Genomic DNA, 18,993 nt, shown 5'->3' on the forward strand with positions numbered 1-18,993 from the left:
AATAAGAATCAGGAAAATGAGTCTGAAGATGACTCTGACTCTGAAGACGAGTTTTACTCTAAAGGTGAATTTGATTCTGATATAGATTTTGATGGTTATTCAGACTCTGGTGGAGATCCAGACTCTGGGAATATTCCAGACTCTGAAGGTGGTCATGCCTCTGAAGGTGGTACTTCTGGAGTTCCATCATCTGATATTGTTCCAGCATTCGAAGAAGATTCAGAACAAGTTCAAAGGTCAGAAAGAATCAGAAAAATTTCAAGAAGGTTTGCAGAGTTTAAAATGTTGCAAGATACTGAAGTAAACTCTGAAGGATAACTTATTTAGTGTGCCATGTTAGTAGACTCTGAAGAAAACTATCAACACCATATGGGGTTTTCAAAATTTAAATTTTATTCAATTTTAGAAATTTTAAGTTTCTGAAATTAAAGATTATTTGGTTGTAATTAACGGCAGGTTAATACAAAACGTTGACAGCAAATCTATGGTGTTGATTTATTTATTTTATAATTAAAATTAAAATCAGTAAAGTAATTAATGAGATTTGAATTATGTTAGATTCTTATTTGATCATTGAGAAAAACTAATATAGTACTAATATATTTAAAAAGTGTCCTATGGGCGCTAGTTTTAGTTAAGATACGGTCACAATCCTAACCGTTGGTTTGGTGCACCATAAATCATCCATCTCAACTTTCAAAGTGTGAACTTTCTTGGAGTTACTTTTTTGGTTATCTTCCCTGAACAGCCATGGCCCTCAACCTTCTCCTTTCTAGTAGCTCTTAGCTTCTTTTAATACTAAATGGAAAGAAAATATGTACTACTAAAGAAAAACAAATTACAAGTGCTTTAAGAGCCTTTTGATTACCTTTAATTAATCCCAGCAAAGAATAGCAGGGTTGTTCTTAATTAAAAAGAGTTAAAGCAGCTTTTACTATTAATAGCTCCATAAAGTAAAAGTTAATTTTTGTACCATATAAAGTAGGTATCATACCTTTTGAATCTTGAATTTGATTATTAGTATTTAATAGGGTAATGGCATACTTTCTTACCTGTTTGTTGATTTAAACTAGAGTTAGTAAAGTTGCTACCAAATATTTAAATTGCAGGAGCCAATTGCTGGACACAAATATAAAATGATAATATGTGAATGATAATATAATTATCTCAGGTATATAAAATGATAATATAATTATCTCAGGTGTCTACTAGGCTTATTGCGGAAATTGTATGTTTGAGACTTTAAAGATGGAGAAGTTTTCTCGCGAGAACGAGCGTGAGAAATAAAGTCCTATTAGATACTTCGGAAAGATAGAATGGGTTTAGGTCTGACTCGTGAATGTAGTCATTTTCTTTAAAAGTATTTTAAGCACTCTCTTTGTTGTTTTAGAGTCGGAAAACAAGAATACTCAGGATAATTCAGCCTCTTAATCGAGTCTGCACATGACTGGTGAAAAACTCGAATGCAAAGAAGTATGTCTGGAATATGGAAGAGGATGTGTGATTTTGAGTGAATCATTTTTGAATTCAGAATCGTGTATTGATAGGCCATGCATGTGTTGTTTCATAAGTTTGCAACTCTTGATGAAACAACACCTTTTCACCATATTTTGCAATGTTTCACCTATGATAATATAATGCATCATTTCATGAAGTGTTGTATATTTTGAATTCGAAATTTAAACTGTAAGCAACGGCCAAAATCCTGGAGCAGCCGGCCGCCGGAGGGCCGCCTCATTAACGTCACGAATAACCCGATTGCTCTGATGCGTCGTGCATAAGTGCCCAAGTGCCGCCTACAAGCCGCCACTAGTGCCTCTACGTCCACGCCCACGCCCTCGGACCCGGTCCCGGAGCCAGAGCCGATTTCGCATGTGACATGTGACATAATGCTTCGGACCACCACATATGTCCACGTGGCACCTCATCCTCTTTGCCTCCTTTGATGAGTTTAATATTCAAGGTCTTTATGAATGTTTTTAATGTTAGCTCCACTTTCTATGTGAGACTATTTGGAATGCATTTATTGTCATTAACTCAATTGCCCATTTTTGCCATATTGGAACATGCCCATGACAATTATTGTTCATAATTTCCATCAATCCCCATCTTGTTATAATAATGACAAAACTAATTCTAGAAAATGAGATATAAAGAGTGTTAATATAGTTAGGTATCTTTCGATTTAAAACTTAACCTTAGTGACGATAACGCAGAGTTTAATCAGAATATTAGGTAACAATGCTTTTAAACCATTAATCCATATGATTAGACTGACGTTACCTTACACACACTTTTTAAAGGTTATTCCTCTACATATCTTGGTTAACACTTATTTATGGTCATATGCTATCCTGTTTCATGAATTTTTCATGAGAGAAACTCAAGCTCTCACTTTGAGACGGCATCATCTCAAAATTCACATAGGTGAAGTTCATGTTGTATCCTTTTCCATGAGATACTTTTCCTCGGTTATGAACTTCATTAAGAAGTTTTGAAAACCTCAACCCTCTATTTAAAATAGTCAACATTATTACCCAATGTCTAACTTACATCCAAATCAACGACTTGTTGTTACCCATTGAATCTTGAAGTTAATGTTATGTTAACATAAGATTGGATTGTTGTCGTTGTTGGAACTCTTATTCAAGGAGTTTCACCCCCATGCCTCTCGAGGTTGTTTTTACTAAGTCTCTGGTCAGTGACTTAGTAAATGGATCGACCAAATTATAGCTTGTTCGTATATAGCTGAGTGAAATGATTCTATCCTTAATCATTTTTCTCACAAACGAATGTCTAAGTCATATATGCCTAGACTTTCCATTGTACACTTCATTGAATGCTCTTGCTAAAGTGGCTTGGCTATCACAGTGTATCATCACCTTTCAAATATTGTCTTTAGACAATGGAACTTCCAACAGAAGATCCCTCAACCATTCTGCTTCTTGATCAGCGGAAGCGAGAGCCACGAACTCTGATTCCATGGTCGAAAGAGTAATGCATGTTTGTTTCTTACTCTTCCAAGAAATTGCTCCTCCAGCTAGTGTATTTTCCACCCAATTGTAGATTTATGATCTCCAACTCACATTTGTATATCCTTCTAGTATGGCAAGAAACCTACCATAATGAAGGCCAAAGTTTTTGGTTTTCAGTAGATATCCTAAAATCCTCGTGATTGCCTTCCAGTGTTCATTACTTGGATTACTGGTAAATCTAATCATTTTACTAACTGCAAATGGTATATCGGGTATGGTACATTGCATTAAGTACATAAGACACCATATTACACTTGCATATTCCAATTGAGATATTACTCTTCCATTGTTCTTTTGATGTTTGATGGCATGATCAAATGGAGTGGTTACTTCCTTAAATTTTAGGTGTTTGAATTTATCAAGCATTTTCTCAATATAGTGTGTTTGACTAAGTTCATAACCCCCACTATTTCTCTTAACTTTGATCCCTAGAATTGTGTCAACAAGTCCAAAATCTTTCATTTTAAAAGTGGAAGTTAGAAACTTTTTTGTTTCTAGAATTCCATTCAAATCGTTGCCAATTATTAGCATGTCATCAACATAGAGGCGAAGAAATATTATAGTGGTTTTGCACACTTTTATGTATAAACACTTATCACAAGAATTAGGAATAAATCCATTTGAAAGTGTCATAGAATCAAATTTTTGATGCCATTGTTTTGGTGCTTGTTTTAAGCCATATAAGGATTTGACAAGCTTACACACCTTTAGGTCATTTCTAGGAAGCACGTAGCCTTCTGGTTGTTCCATGTAGATTTTCTCATTAAGATCTCCATTTAGGAATGTTGTTTTAACATCCATCTGATGAACTATAAGATTATTTAAAGAGGCTAAGGCAAATAACCATCTAATTGTGGTTGTCCTTGCTACTGGTGCATATATGTCAAAGTAATATATACCATCCTTTTGTCTAAATCCTTTTGCCACTAGTTTGGCCTTATAAGTGTTTAAGGTACCATCACTATGATATTTCTTTTTAAACACCCACTTGCATCCAATGGGCCTTGATCCCTATGGTAAGTCAACAAGTTCCCAAGTGTGGTTTGAAACAATTGAGTCCATTTCATCTTGGATAACGTCCTTCCAAAAAGAGGGGTCCCTTGAAGTTATTGCTTCCTTGTAAGTTTTAGGATCATCCCTGATTGAAGAATGACCAAAATACTTTGCACGAAATTCTTACAATTTCCTTCAACTAGATAAAAGGAGATAGATTGAGGATCAACTTCGTCTGGTCCTAGATTCTTTGTTTTTCGGACTCTTTTGCTTATCCTAGGCTCGGGTTGTGATTCAATGATTCGAGAAGTGCCTTCAGGTTGTATTTCTACAATCCGAGAGGAATCTTTTTCACAAGATTCTTTAGTTACGGCCGACTCTGATTCTTTATCGTTGGTGATAAGATTTTCAAAGAATTCTACATCCCTAAATTCTATAATTACATTAGTCTCTAAATTTAAGAGTCTATATGCTTTACTATTTTGTGCATATCCTACAAAAGCACATTTTATCCCTCGAGGGCCCAACTTGGTTCTTTTAGGATCCATATTTTTGTAGTAAGCCTCACACCCCCACACTTTAAAGTAACCGATAATTGGTGTTATGCCTTTCCATGCCTCATATGGAGAATGCCGGTTTTCTTTAAAGGAATTTTATTAATTATATGGAAAGCGGATAATAGGACCTCACCCCACAAATTAAGGGTTAATTCAGAATGCATCAACATGGCATTCATCATCTCTTGATATGTTCGATTTTTTCTTGCAGTCATTCCATTTTGTTGTGGTGTGCGAGGTGCCGAGCATTCATGTATTATGTCGTGTTCTTCATGAAATGCATCGAATTCAGTAGAAAAGTATTCACCGCCCCTATCACTCCTAAGTACTTTGATACTTCTACTTAATTGATGTTCCACTTCTTCTTTATAAATCTTAAAGGTATTAAAAACATCATTTTTATGCTTTAAGAGATATACATGTGTGTATCTAGAAGAATCATCGATGAATGTGATAAAATATCTATTTCCTCCACGGATTAATATGCCATTAAATTCACACAAATCTGAGTGTATAAGATCAAGTAGATTTGTATTTCTTTCAACACTTTTGAAAGGTTTCTTAATCATCTTTGATTTAACACATAATTCACATTTTTTGAAATCATTTATATTACATGAAATCAATCCAGATTTAATTAGTCTCTTCATAAAACTAATACCAGAATGTGCTAATCTATTATGCCATAAAGAAACAGATTCAAGCATGTAAATGAAACTAGAAATTTCATTAATAATATTTTTGGTAGTACACAGTTTGATAATTCCCTCAACGGAATATCCTTTTCCAACAAATACGCCATTACGAGTCAATATAAGTTTTCCCGATTCATAAACAGATTTAATGCTCGGTTTTCCCAATAAATTCCCACTAACAAGATTCCTATTCATGTTAGGGATATGAAACACATTGATAAGAGTTACTTTCTTTCCTGAAGTGAAGTTGAGTTCGACCGATTCGGTTCCAACAACTTTATACCGTACTTCATTTCCCATCTGCACTTCTTGTCCATCATTTGTCTCATAATAGGTTTTGAAAGCAGCATTGTCTTAAGAAACATGCACCGTAGCACATGTATCATACCACCAACCTTGAACTTTGCCTTTGATTGCCATAATTTTGCTCACTGTAGAAATTATGTCATCATTTGCATGAACTGCATTGATCTCATTTTTTGACTTATTGTGCCTGTAATCTCTAGCATAGTGTCCAGGTTTTCCACAAATAAAACATCCGCTTTTCGGACCCTTATGACCGCTAAAATTCTTGAACTTGTTATGTCCCTTTTTTGGTCCAAGATGACTCTTCATGCCATCATGTTTCTTCTTTCCTTTAGTGGTCACGACATTGGCTTTAGAAAGACCCACAAATTTTGATTTCTCCCTCTCCTTCGATTCCTCCTCGATTCGAAGATGTTTCTGGATTTTCTCCAAAGAGAAGTTCTCAGAACTGTGCAACAATTTCTTTTTGTAGCCTTTCCACGAAGGTGGCAATTTTGCAATGATTGCACCGACTTGAAAGGTCTCAGGGATGTCTACTTTCACCGTTTTTATTTTATTCATGAGGACTTGCAACTCATGCACTTGGGAAAGAAGGAGCTTGCAGCCAATAAATTTAAAATCAAAATATTTAGAAATTAAAAAATTCTTCTTACCTTCCTCTTTGGCCTTGAATTTGAATTCGAGTGCTTTCCAGATTTTTGTTGCAGACGAATTATCCGTATAGAGGTCGTAGAGACGATCAAACAACGTATTCAGAATATGTCCACGACATAGCAGTTCGTCCTCCTTACGTTTCTTGCGCTCCTTCTTGACTTCTTTAGAGTCATTTTATGTTGGTTCAGAAATGGGTGTTAAGTGAGGATCTAAGACATAGTGAACCTTCAAGTCAGTCAGTAGGAATGTCAACTTATCTTGCCATCTGATATAGTTCGTTCCATCAAAGCGATCCAACTTGATAAGATCCTGATTCATAAATTTGATGCTTGAAATGTGGTTGTGAATGATATTTCAAATAATATTTCAAATAAACATTAGTTTAATAGACTTTTACAAATCTATAGTGATGGGAGAATCCAATATGCCAAACTTCAACAAAAATGTTATTAATGACATTCAAATTTTAGGACTTTAATTTCTAAGTGATTACCTCTAAATAAAAAAGAAAAAGTTGCATATTTTAAGTTGCAACAACATATCAAGAAAAATAATGCACATGAAAAATATAAGATACTATTATGAAAGAAGCTAACTTCGAAATAGAACTACTCTGTCCTTTGAAGGCAAAAAGTGTTGCCTAGAATTTAGATAGGTGCCCCCTTACAAAAATCTAAAATGGCAAATCCATTGCATTTGTTTATATTTTCAAAAATAAATAGTAAAAGGACAAAATCAAGGGTCCGGTTGTCTTTTGTCCACCGTCAATATAAAGACACAAACTTTTCAGCACATAATTATAATTTATAACACTACTATATAATTATTTTAATCAATTTTCATTACTATTACAAATCATACAATTCATCGTTAACTATAACAAAAAAACAAATTGTGCCACGTTAATTAGATTTGTACTAAGAATTCATTGCCTCCTTTGCAGACTCATGGGGCCATATCTTCTCCCGGCAATCAAATTCAATGTGAGTTCATCCTAATATGTTTGTTCACACATGAATTAATGGCCATAATTTAATTTAGATAATAACTTTTTTTTGCTTCTTTTGTCATTAATTAATCCAATAATTACGATATGAAGAGATGGCAGTATTCAATATTGGGTCCCTCTTCAATAATGTTGTAATAAATTTTTCAATCAGAAATTATCAGTAGAAAGAAAAAGAAACAGTGTTTGTTTCTGTTTCTAAAAATCTTGTTTGGATTCATGGTTTTTGGTTTCACATGTTTCTAATTCATGGTGTATCCAATTAGTGAAGGGGTAGATAGATTAGTGTAGAAAATTTTAGTGGAAGAAAACAAATGACAGAGGCAAACATGAGTCATGGGAATTGTCTATAACAAGATAGTATTGTCTATTTATTTATGTACAATAAAGTTGGTGATATTTTATGTATACGTAACAGGCTTTTGAGAGTAACGTAAATATAAAATAAATAAAAGTCCAAGACATAATTATATTGACAGGGTTATAATTGGAGAGCTCGTGAAGTCAATAAGTAAAGAGTTTGTGAATGTTACAACTCCACATGTGTGTCAAGTAGTAGTAGAAAAAGATGCTACACTATTATTATTAGGAGAATATAACTTTACATCTAGGTGTTTGATTAAGAAGAATTTTAAAATAGATTGATATGTAAAGACTAAGAATCTCATATTAGATAAAAATAATAGATGATCAACAACACTATATAAATGAATGAGAGAAGTCAAATTAATTTTGGGGTTATGTTGATTCTTTAATTTGATTAAGTTATGTTAACTTGATTTTTTAAAATGTTGTTAGTCAAAAGTCATGAACAAAGATATTGTGACTAAAAATATACATTCTTTTAAAAAATAAAATAAAATAAAATAATTTTAAAAAATATTTATTTATTTTAGTTTTCTTCACCAATTTCATTTTCAAATACTCAACAAACTATTTCATTTATAAATAAACAATAATAAATATTCGTCCATCTTAGTGAAAATTATTTTATGAGGATAAAAAACTCACACTATTTCAAAGTTTTATTTATCATACAACATATTTCAGAATTATTTTGCAAGGATTATTTTTATTATGATTAAATTATCAAAATACAAAATAAAAAGAGACATGAGAAACCTATTAAAATCTCGCACTTTAGCTAGACAACACCTTTTACTTTTTCTATTAGAAGATTAATATTAATCTTATAGTTAAATTGAAAAAAAAGTATTTAAAAATTTATATATTCAATACTATAAAATATAAGATTAATTTAATCTAATAGCATAATGAAAAAAAAAAACATCAATTATTTCTACATTACGTATTCTTCTAAAATATATTTTCAATCACAGTAAACTATGGGATTCACTCCATGGAGTAGAGTGTTTTCACTCAACAAATTTTTAGTCAAATTTAAATCTATTAGGGGATTCTTCCCACAAATATACATTTTATTATTATAAACATACACTTGTATTAAAACATTGTTATCAAGTACAAAAGGTCAATCATTTTTAGTTTAATCATTGCCTTTGATATTTTTTTAAGTCACAAATAAAATATAAAATATTATCTCCTCTATTTCAAAATAAATGTCATATTTAAAAAAAATTATTAATTTTAATATATGTGACACTTTAGTTTCCAATACAATTTTAATTTAATTTTGTATAAAAAATTACAATTAAAATTTTGATCTTCCAATTATATTTTTTAAATAATATTCTTAATTTACATTTAACTCACCTTGCATTAATAACTAAAATATACTAATAATTAATAAAGACAATTTAGTAAAATTCTTGTTATTTTTTTTTCTCTTATTAAATTTAATATGATATTTATTTACGATCTTATTCATAATTTTTTTAAAAAAAATTTTAGTCTTAAATATAAAGAATTATTGATCTCAACCATGTGATATGAATCGTTTGATCATAGATTAAAGATCTAGACTTACAAAGGGAAGAAGAAGCCCATGTAATTAATATTTGTCTCATAATTTATATTTTCCATTCATGCAGAAACTTGTTATTTAATACATTCAGTACTCAGAAACACAGAATACAACAACTTAATAAGTTTGTGAGACCAGGTATTAAAACCTCAACCATAAATTTTATAGGTGAACAGAGAGAGAGTATTTGTAACAGATTTGTGTTTTTGTGACCTGTTATGTCCTTCTTCTACACCCTTTTTATATCAACCTTTCATATATAGTACTAGTCTTTTTTTTCACTAACTTCATCAACAATATTATTCCATCCACATGCAACTCTGTCCTCAAGCATTAAATCCCCGTTTTCTCTTTCCCTCTTCTTTCTTCAAACCATGTTCAATAACCACACTCTCAAATTTCTTCTAAAACCATGAACTTCACCACAAAAACAACCTTTTCTCTTTCTCTTTTTCTCACACTCTTAACACTTACCATTAACCAATGTTTCTCTCTTACTAAAGACGGCGTTTTGTTGCTTTCTTTCAAAGAATCCATTCTCAACGACCCTTTATTCGTGCTTTCCAATTGGAACTATACTGACCAAACACCGTGTTCATGGAACGGTGTTTCTTGTTCCATTGTAACAACCGAAAACACAAAAAATGATACACTGTATCGTGTTACTGCTTTATCATTACCAAATTCTCAGCTTTTAGGTTTGATTCCCTCCGATCTTGGTTCCATTCAACATCTTCAAATTATTGATCTTTCTAACAATTCTCTTAACGGGTCTCTTCCATCTTCGTTTTTTCAAGCAAATTCTGAGCTTAGGTTCCTGAATTTCTCAAACAATTTGTTAACCGGGGAAATTCCAGAGTCTATAACAGAGCTTAAAAACCTTCAGTTTCTTAATTTTTCCGACAATGCTTTCACGGGAAAACTACCAAACAATCTCTCAAACATGCAGAACTTAACTGTTGCTTCGTTTAAGAACAATTACTTAACCGGTTTTCTTCCTAAGGATTTGAGAACTTTACAGATTTTGGATCTGTCTTCGAATTTGCTGAACGGGTCTTTGAGTGCTGATTTCGGCGGTGATTCCATTCGTTACTTGAACGTTTCTTACAACAAATTTTCCGGCGAAATTCCGCCGGAGTTTGCTGAGAAAATTCCGAGAAACGCTACGGTTGATCTCTCGTTTAATAACCTAACCGGCGAGATACCGGAATCCCAGGTATTTTTGAATCAGGAAACAAAATCGTTTTCTGGTAACAGTGATCTATGTGGTGAACTAACGAAAAATCCATGTTCTATTCCTTCTTCTCCTTCTTCCGAACCTAAAGCTTCTTCTCCTGCAATTGCGGCAATGCCGAAGAATTTTGACGATGATTCTCCTCCAACAGAGAATTCCGAGAAGAAACAGAGTGGTTTGAGAAAAGGAACTATCATAGGAATTGTGGTTGGAGATTTCGTCGGAATTGGAATTTTAGCTATGGTTTTCATTTACGTGTACAAGTTGAAAAGAAAAAAAGACGAAGAGAAAGAACTAAAGAACGAAGCAACTACTACAAGAAGCGAAACTTCATCGTCAAATTCAGAAACGAGAGGTTTCACGAGGTGGTCGTGTTTGAGAAAAAGAACAGAAGACGAAGAGTCCTCGGAGACTCCGAGTTCTTCAGACAGTGACGTGGAAGCAGCATCAAAAAATGTTGAAGGTGGTGAAAATCAAAAGCAAGGAGAGAACAAAACCGGGTCGGGTTCGAATACGGGTACCCTGGTTACAGTTGATGGTGAAAGAGAGCTTGAAGTTGAAACGTTACTAAAAGCTTCTGCGTATATTTTAGGAGCTACTGGTTCAAGTATAATGTATAAGGCCGTGCTTGAAGATGGAACGTCGTTAGCGGTTCGGAGAATCGGCGAAAGCGGTGTTGAACGGTTCAAGGATTTCGAGAATCAGGTTCGGGTCATAGCGAAACTGGTTCACCCGAATCTGGTTCGGGTTCGTGGCTTTTACTGGGGACACGATGAGAAACTCATTATCTATGACTATGTTCCCAATGGTTGTCTCGCCAATGTTCGTTACAGTAAGTATCTCCTTTTACTCCGGTTAATAACTTGTACTGTCTTTGTTCATGTTAGCATCTAGAATTGTGAATGTGGAAACAAAGGTTCTCAAAACCCTCACGTAAAAAAATTTGCGATTTCAATCGATATAGAAATTATAAATTTGATTATGGTATTAATTACAATTTATTCTTTTAAGATAAAAACAATGAATAATTAATCGGTATCGTTTAATCGCGGTTGTTTAGTTTGAAACTAATTATGAAATGTATGAGTCATGAAGTTGATGGTGAGGTAGGTGCAACTGAACTATTGACTTTAATGATCCACAGTCAACCTTGTCAAGAGTTTATTACTATGTGTCGTCTCATAGCTTTCTGATAACGATACTCGTGACCATAATTGGAAACATTTATATGCATATTGTTTCTTGTTTTTATCACTCTTAAAAAACAGGACCATTTTACTTATGTGAACACAACTTGTTTCTTCATAATTTAGCACAAAGTTGTTGTTTTTATTTTTCATTCACCGACTTCTTTTTTTGATGATACTAGTAAAATTTTGTGTGTGTCAGGAAAAGTGGGGTCTTCACCTAGCCACTTACCGTGGGAACAACGGCTCAAGATAGCAAAAGGAGTTGCACGTGGGCTAACGTATCTCCACGAGAAGAAGCACGTGCATGGGAATTTGAAGCCAACGAATATTCTATTGGGCAATGACATGGAGCCCAAAATTGGAGACTTTGGGCTTGAGAGAATAGTAACAGGTGACACAAGTTATAAAGCTGGAGGTTCAGCACGTATTTTCGGGAGTAAGAGATCAACAACCTCACGTGATAGTTTTCAAGATGTTACACTTGGGCCTAGCCCAAGCCCAAGCCCAAGCTCAATAGGTGGTGTATCTCCTTATCATGCACCTGAGTCGCTTAGGAATTTGAAGCCTCATCCGAAGTGGGATGTGTACTCCTTTGGGGTCATGTTTCTTGAGCTTTTAACGGGTAAGATTGTGGTTTTGGATGATATGGGCCAAGGGCCCGCGGTTATCGTTGAGGATAAGAATCGGGCTTTGCGGATGGTTGACGTGGCGATTCGGGCTGATATGGAAGGGAAGGAGGAGGCTTTGTTGGGTTATTTTAAGTTAGGGTATAGTTGTGTGACTAATGTTCCTCAAAAAAGACCACAAATGAAAGAGGTGTTACAAGTTCTTGAAAAAATACCATCTACATTGTCGTATTGGTCATGATTTTTTACTAAGTTTTGTAGAAAAGAATAAATATGTATGTAGTTATTATGATAAGCTAATAGTTTTTGGGTTTGGGTTCAATCTTGTGTGTGTTGTAATTGTTGGAGGTTCATTGATTATATCTCTGTCAATTCATTTACTAATTTAATTTTCAAAAAATAGATTCTATCTTGATTTCTTTTAATTTACTTTTTTATTTTATTATAAAAATAAAATTTATGTGATGAATACAAGCTCTTTGGATATTTATCTCATGTATTGTTTTAGTGATAATTTTATAATTCTTATAAATAAACCCGATGATCTTATCAATATGAGTTTGAGTTAGATTCTTTGGAGTTATTAGTTAATAGATTTATTTGTTTAAATTTGTGATTTAGTGTTTGATTAACTTAATGAGAATTTGAAATGTAAAGTAATAGGATAATAAATTTAAATAGAAGAAAAGGAAGAAAAGTAAAAGAAATAATTATTACTACCTCGGTTCTTTTGTACGTAAGAGATAATTTATTTTTTAAATTTATTAAATAAGTAATATATTTGATTGATTTATAAATTAGATAAATTAATTATTTAATAAATTTAAAAAATGAATTCTTATATAAAAGGAAGGAGATAATAGGAGATAATATTAATCATAAACAAAAAACATGAATAGAGAAACTAACAAATAATTACCGTATTATGTCACACGTCTCTTTACCGTATTATGTCACACGTCTCTTTGTAGTAGAGAAACTAACAATTAATCATATATATATACTTATTGATTAGCCTGAATTAATCTCTAACTGTTCCATACATATACGCAGAGTAGCCTGAAGAGATCAATATATTAAATTATCTATACTTATGATTGGCTATTGCATATAAAGTTAAAATACACCTATAATATGTACCGCATACGCCATAGGCCATATGGCATACGGCAACCATATATGTTAAACTTTGTTGTTAAATAATAATTAAAAAAAATATAAAGTGTTTATTATTTAATAATAAATATTGATACTATGATTTGTATAAATTAAATATTTGATATTGATTATGTTTCGGAATCAAATATTTCTAATACAAAGTTAGTGTATTTAGTACAATTAACTCTACTACAATTTTGTTTAAATTTTAACTATGGTTTGTAAACTTATACAAAATTTAATGTTTTGAGTGAGTCATTTAAAATAAAATGTCACCAAAGTGACCTTTTTTTGAGAGATTGTTATTAAAAAATGTTAAATGTTTTTCTTTTGTGTGTGTGTTTATTCATACGAATATCAATTGATCTAAAAGATAATTGATGGTTGGCCGATTTTCATACGCGCCTCTGATGGTAAACATGTGGTAATTATAAGATCTTACATATGAATAATAAATCAATCCAAATAAGGATTTATTATTCGACATGTTTTTATTATCAATGTTTGATCGTTACAACAAGAGTATCACTAGCAATTAATATTAGTGTCCAAAGACTCAATATTGATAGTGCACTAGGTATCCTGAGATGAGTTGTGTCTTTATTTGAAAAAATTGATAATTCAGTTTTCTTTTATGTGAGTATATTTAATGTTTAATTTTTGTTCTTGTTTTAGCTACAATTGCTTTAATATCTGCTAATCTGAATTCAGATTTAGTCCTTAATGGGACAAATTTCAAGGAATGGAATGAGAACATGAAAATTGTTCTTGACTACATGGATCTTGACCTTACATTAAGGATGAAGCAACCACCTTCTCCTACGGAATCTAGTACCTCTAAACAAAGAAAAAATTATGAGAAGTGAGACCGCTCCAATCGCATGAGTCATGGTTTGGTATGTTCTGAGGTCAATTTAGCTTTAATACCTGGAAATACTAGGTGGTTATACTCTAGAGCAACTATTAACATCAGTGTTTCAATAAAGGGTTGCCTGAACTACCGAAAGACAAATAATATTGAAAGTTACATCTATGTGGGAGATGACAAGTCGTTGGAGGTGGAAGCTATATGGTATTTTAGATTATTGGTGTGTATCCGATTTTATTTTGATTTGAAAGACACTTTTGTGGTCCCGTCATTTAGATGTAATTTAATTTCAATTTATTATTTGGACAAATCAGGTTATTTGTGTTCATTTGGGAATAATATATTTAAGTTGTCTTTAAATTTAAATATTGTTGGAACTGATTCACTTATGAGTCATGATAATCTATGATTACTTGACACAATAGCTACCTATGGCGAATCCTTAAATGTGGAATCGTGTGGTACTAAACGTACAATTGGTAATAATAATTCAAGGGAATTGTGGCAATGGGGTATGGGTCACATCTCTAAAAATAGAGTTGATCAACTAGTGTCTGGTGGAATTTTAGATTTCACTGACCTAACGAACTTTGATGTTTGTATTGAATGCGTTAAAGGAAAACAAATCAAAACAAGGAAATTTGGTGCATATCGAGCTACAAATGTCTTAGAATTAATACATACAGACATACGTGGACCATTTCCGACACCTTCTTAGAATGTTGAATAATATTTTATATCATTTATAGACGACTACTCTAGATATGCGTACATATTTCTTATACATGAAAACTCTCAATCATTGGATGTGTTCAAATCGTTTAAGGCTGAAGTTGAGAATCAACTCAACAAACGAATTAAGAAAGTAAAATCTGACAATGGCAGTGAATATTACAGAAGATATGACGGTTCAGGTGAACAATGTTCAGGGCCTTTTGCCAAATACCCGGAGGAATGTGGAATCGTCTCACAGTACACAATACCAGGATCTCCTAGCATGAATGGTGTTGGTGAAAGACTAAAACAGACTCTTAGGGATATGGTAAGGAGTATGATTTGTCATTCTACCTTGTCAGAGTCACTCTGGGGAGAGACATTAAAGACTGCAAATTATATTTTAAATATAGTACCAACAAAAGCAACTACCAAAACACCTTATGATTTTGCCCAGTCTTAAACATTTTCATGCGTGGGGATGTATAGCTGAGGCAAGGCCTTATAGGCCAAATGAAAAGAAATTGAACTTCTGAACAGTGGGAAACTACTTTATTGGCTTTTATGAAAATTCTATAGGCTATAAATTTTACGATCCCAATTAAATTCAATTTTTGAGACGGGAAATACCACATTTTTTGAGGATATTGAGTTTGGGGGGAAGAATAAGGTTAAAGACTTTGTATTAGAGAAAGAATCTGTAACAATTCCAGAACCGATTCATATAGTTGCTTTTGATCAAGCAAGTACAGAACCTCCATAAGACATTGTTGAAATTCCTCCAACTCAAGATGATTTGGTATTTCATGAAGAATAAACTCAAGATCCTCAAGAACAAGTGCTACAAGAACCAATACCTTTGTGAAGATCCACTAGAGAAAGGAGAAATGCTATTTTAGATGATTTTGTAGTTTTTCTCCAAGAACACGAGGAATATAATGGTACGATGGAAGATGACACAATCAACTTCCATCAAGCCATGCAGGATTCCAACTCTGAAAATTGGATTGAAGCAATGAAAGAGGAGTATAAGTCCATGCAAGATAATAAAGTTTGGGAACTTATCCCATTTCCAGAAGGAGTGAAACCCATTATTTACAAATGGATTTTTAAGACCAAACGAGATTCTAACAGTAATGTGGAGAGGTATAAAACTTGTCTTATGGCTAAGGGTTATACTAAATAGGAAGGGACTGAATTTAAAGAGACTTTCTCTCCGGTTTCATCAAAAGACTCTTTTAGAATCATGGCTCTTGTTGTACATTATGATTTGGAACTCTTTCAAATGGATATCAAGACAATTTTCCTCAATGACAACGTTGATGAAATGATCTATATGGTGTAACCAGAAAACTTTGTGTCAGGATACTCAAAGAATATGGTTTGCAAATTGACAAAATCTATTTATGGACTAAAGCAGGCGTCTCGAGGTGAATGTTGTTGAAGATTGTGTGTATCACAAATTCAGTGGGAGCAAGTATATTTTCCTAGTCATGTATGTAGATGACATACTGCTTGCCGCAAATGATATAGGCATGATGAACTAAACTAAGAAATCTCTATCAAGAAATTTTGAAATGAAAGATCTTAGTGATTCCTCCTTTATATTAGGAACTCAGATACATCGAGATCAATCTCGTTGTATTCTAGGATTGTCACAAAGGAGTTATATCAAAAAGGTACTTAAAAGGTTTGGCATGTAGAAATGTAAACCAGGGGATACTCCAATCTCTAAGGGAGACAAATTTAGTCTTAATCAATTCCAAAAAGGAAACTTAGAAATTCAAGAAATGCAAAAGATTTGTTATGCGTCAGCAACAGGGAGTTTGATGTATGCCCAAGTATGTACACATCCGGATATCATGTTCATAGTTGGAATGTTAGGAAGATATTTTAGAAATCTAAGAATGGATCATTGGAAAGCATCCAAAAAGGTTATGAGGTATTTAAAGAGAACAAAAGACTATAGTTCGCATATAAGAGGCCAGACCAGTTAGATGTCATTGGATACTCTGACTCAGATTTTGTTGGATGCCAAGATAATAAAATATCTACTTAAGGCTATATATATGTTGGTTGGTGGTGTTGTTTCTTGGTGCAGTGCCAAGAAAACTCTTACGGCTTCATCCACCATGGCAACAGAGTTTATAGCATATTATGCAACACCCAACCATGAGATTTGGCTGAGGAATCTTGTCATTGGGATAAAAGTTGTGGAAGGAATTAAAAGACCACTCAAGTTATACTATGACAAAAAATCAGTCGTCATGTATTCTAAAAATAATAGGAGCTCGGTCAAGTTAAACATATTGATATCAAGTTCCTAGTTGTTAAGGAAAGGGTATAAAGTGGGCACATTTCCATAGAACACATGGGAACAAACTCCATGATAGCAGATTCTCTTACAAAAGGTCTTCCACCCAAGGTCTTTCATGAGCACAATGCTCGCATGGGTGTTTTACCATTATAAGAGTCTTTGGTTTCGTGGAATTTAGTCGATTATGAATTTTATGTTTTGTGTTTGGTATGCATACTATGATTTTGGATATTTTCCAATTAATAAAGTTTGATATTTAGCACTTTACATTTTTTACAATGAAGTTAATTGATGACCTCACTAAAGTAAAGTAGGATCAGTTAAAAATCGACATATACAAATCAACTTCATGCGATTTTCATGTTGTATATTTCATGATGGATTTATGTCATTTAGTTGTGTCACTATTGGTGATCATTAAAGGGTTTAATTATTATTGATATAATGAAAATCTCTTTGATTATGTATATTAGCATGACTAATGGAAGAGATACTTTAGATATGCTTAAAGAATATAATGATAAATTTTGAGCTCATAAAGTCTAACACATGTGTAAAGTTACATATGTGATCAATGAGAGATTGTTAAACTTTTTGGATCACAAATGTAATATTGCATGTATTATGGCCATTATTTAATTATCCAAAACTGTAGTCGTCTAATTAATATTAAGTACATGTCTAAAAGCATAAATGTCATGAAATATGAGATTATTATGTAGATACTATATGTCAATATATAATTTGATGAGGGGGCAAATTAGAATATTGAAAACTAAAAAATAACCCTAAGGTTATTTATTGGGATTATGGTCCTCATTTGTAGAGTGAACATGAAAATACGGCTCATTAATTGTTTTTTCTCTTCATCCCCATCAGAGGAGATTCAAGGATCCATAAGAAACTCTGCAATTGGAAGATCATACATCTGGTAACCTTTAACTATTTCCAATGACAAACTCATGTACATTTCTGCTTTCATTCTTATAATTGTATTCGATTACCTAACTCATAGGAATTTGTTTAGAGTTCTGTTATTGATTTCTATATCGATAGAAATTATAAGGTTATGAATAGATCCAACTGACATAACAAATCAACAAGCAACACATTTTTTGTGTGGGATAATGTGCTTGGAGTTTTTTTTCATCTTTGCATTTGAAGACATGTACACTTCGATTCTTGTTTTTGGATAGGAAGCCATTAACTTAAAAAAAATCTTTCTGTTATTTACTTCAATTTTGAAGGTTAATTTTTATATATAACACACAACTTTTTTTAGTAACTACACAATTTCTCAAACTGGTCCATTTGCTAAGTTTCTTCAAGAACATGGGATTGTTGCCCAATACACCATGCCCGGTTCTTCGAACCAAAATGGTGTTGCAGAAAGAAGAAACCGAACATTGTTGAACATGGTGCGGAGTATGCTTAGCAACTCTAATCTTCCTAAATCATTATGGAATGAAGCATTAAAGAGGGTTGTGTATATTCTAAACCGGGTTCCATCCAAGGTTGTCCCAAAGACACCATTTGAGTTATTTAAAGGATGGAAGCCGAGTTTACGAAATATGCGCGTTTGGGGATGTCCGTCTGAGGTGAGGATTTATAACCCAGAAGGAAAGAAACTAGATCCGAGGACCATTAGTGGGTATTTCATTGGATATGCCAAAAGGTCTAAAGGTTATAGATTTT

General features: G+C 32.9%; 1 protein-coding gene across 1 annotated transcript; it reads left to right on the forward strand.

Moving 5' to 3' along the window:
* The first annotated feature begins 9,281 nt into the window (after nt 1-9,281).
* On the forward strand, nt 9,282-12,650 carry LOC127074406 (probable LRR receptor-like serine/threonine-protein kinase At4g37250). The gene is made up of 2 exons (XM_051015721.1): nt 9,282-11,257; nt 11,815-12,650. Exons 1-2 carry the CDS (start codon nt 9,604-9,606, stop codon nt 12,480-12,482), a joined length of 2,322 nt encoding a protein of 773 aa, XP_050871678.1. The 5' UTR covers nt 9,282-9,603; the 3' UTR covers nt 12,483-12,650.
* Nucleotides 12,651-18,993: the final 6,343 nt, after the last annotated feature.

This window comes from Lathyrus oleraceus, chromosome 4 (assembly GCF_024323335.1).
Source record: "Lathyrus oleraceus cultivar Zhongwan6 chromosome 4, CAAS_Psat_ZW6_1.0, whole genome shotgun sequence".
Classification (NCBI taxonomy): Eukaryota; Viridiplantae; Streptophyta; class Magnoliopsida; order Fabales; family Fabaceae; genus Lathyrus; species Lathyrus oleraceus.

What these genes read in the sequence shown, in the direction of transcription:
- LOC127074406 (XM_051015721.1), top strand. Translation starts at nt 9,604, where the DNA reads ATGAACTTCACCACAAAAACAACCTTTTCTCTTTCTCTTTTTCTCACA. An exon ending in TCTCGCCAATGTTCGTTACA is followed by an intron (nt 11,258 to 11,814) that starts GTAAGTATCTCC and finishes TGTGTGTGTCAG; the next exon opens with GAAAAGTGGGGTCTTCACCT.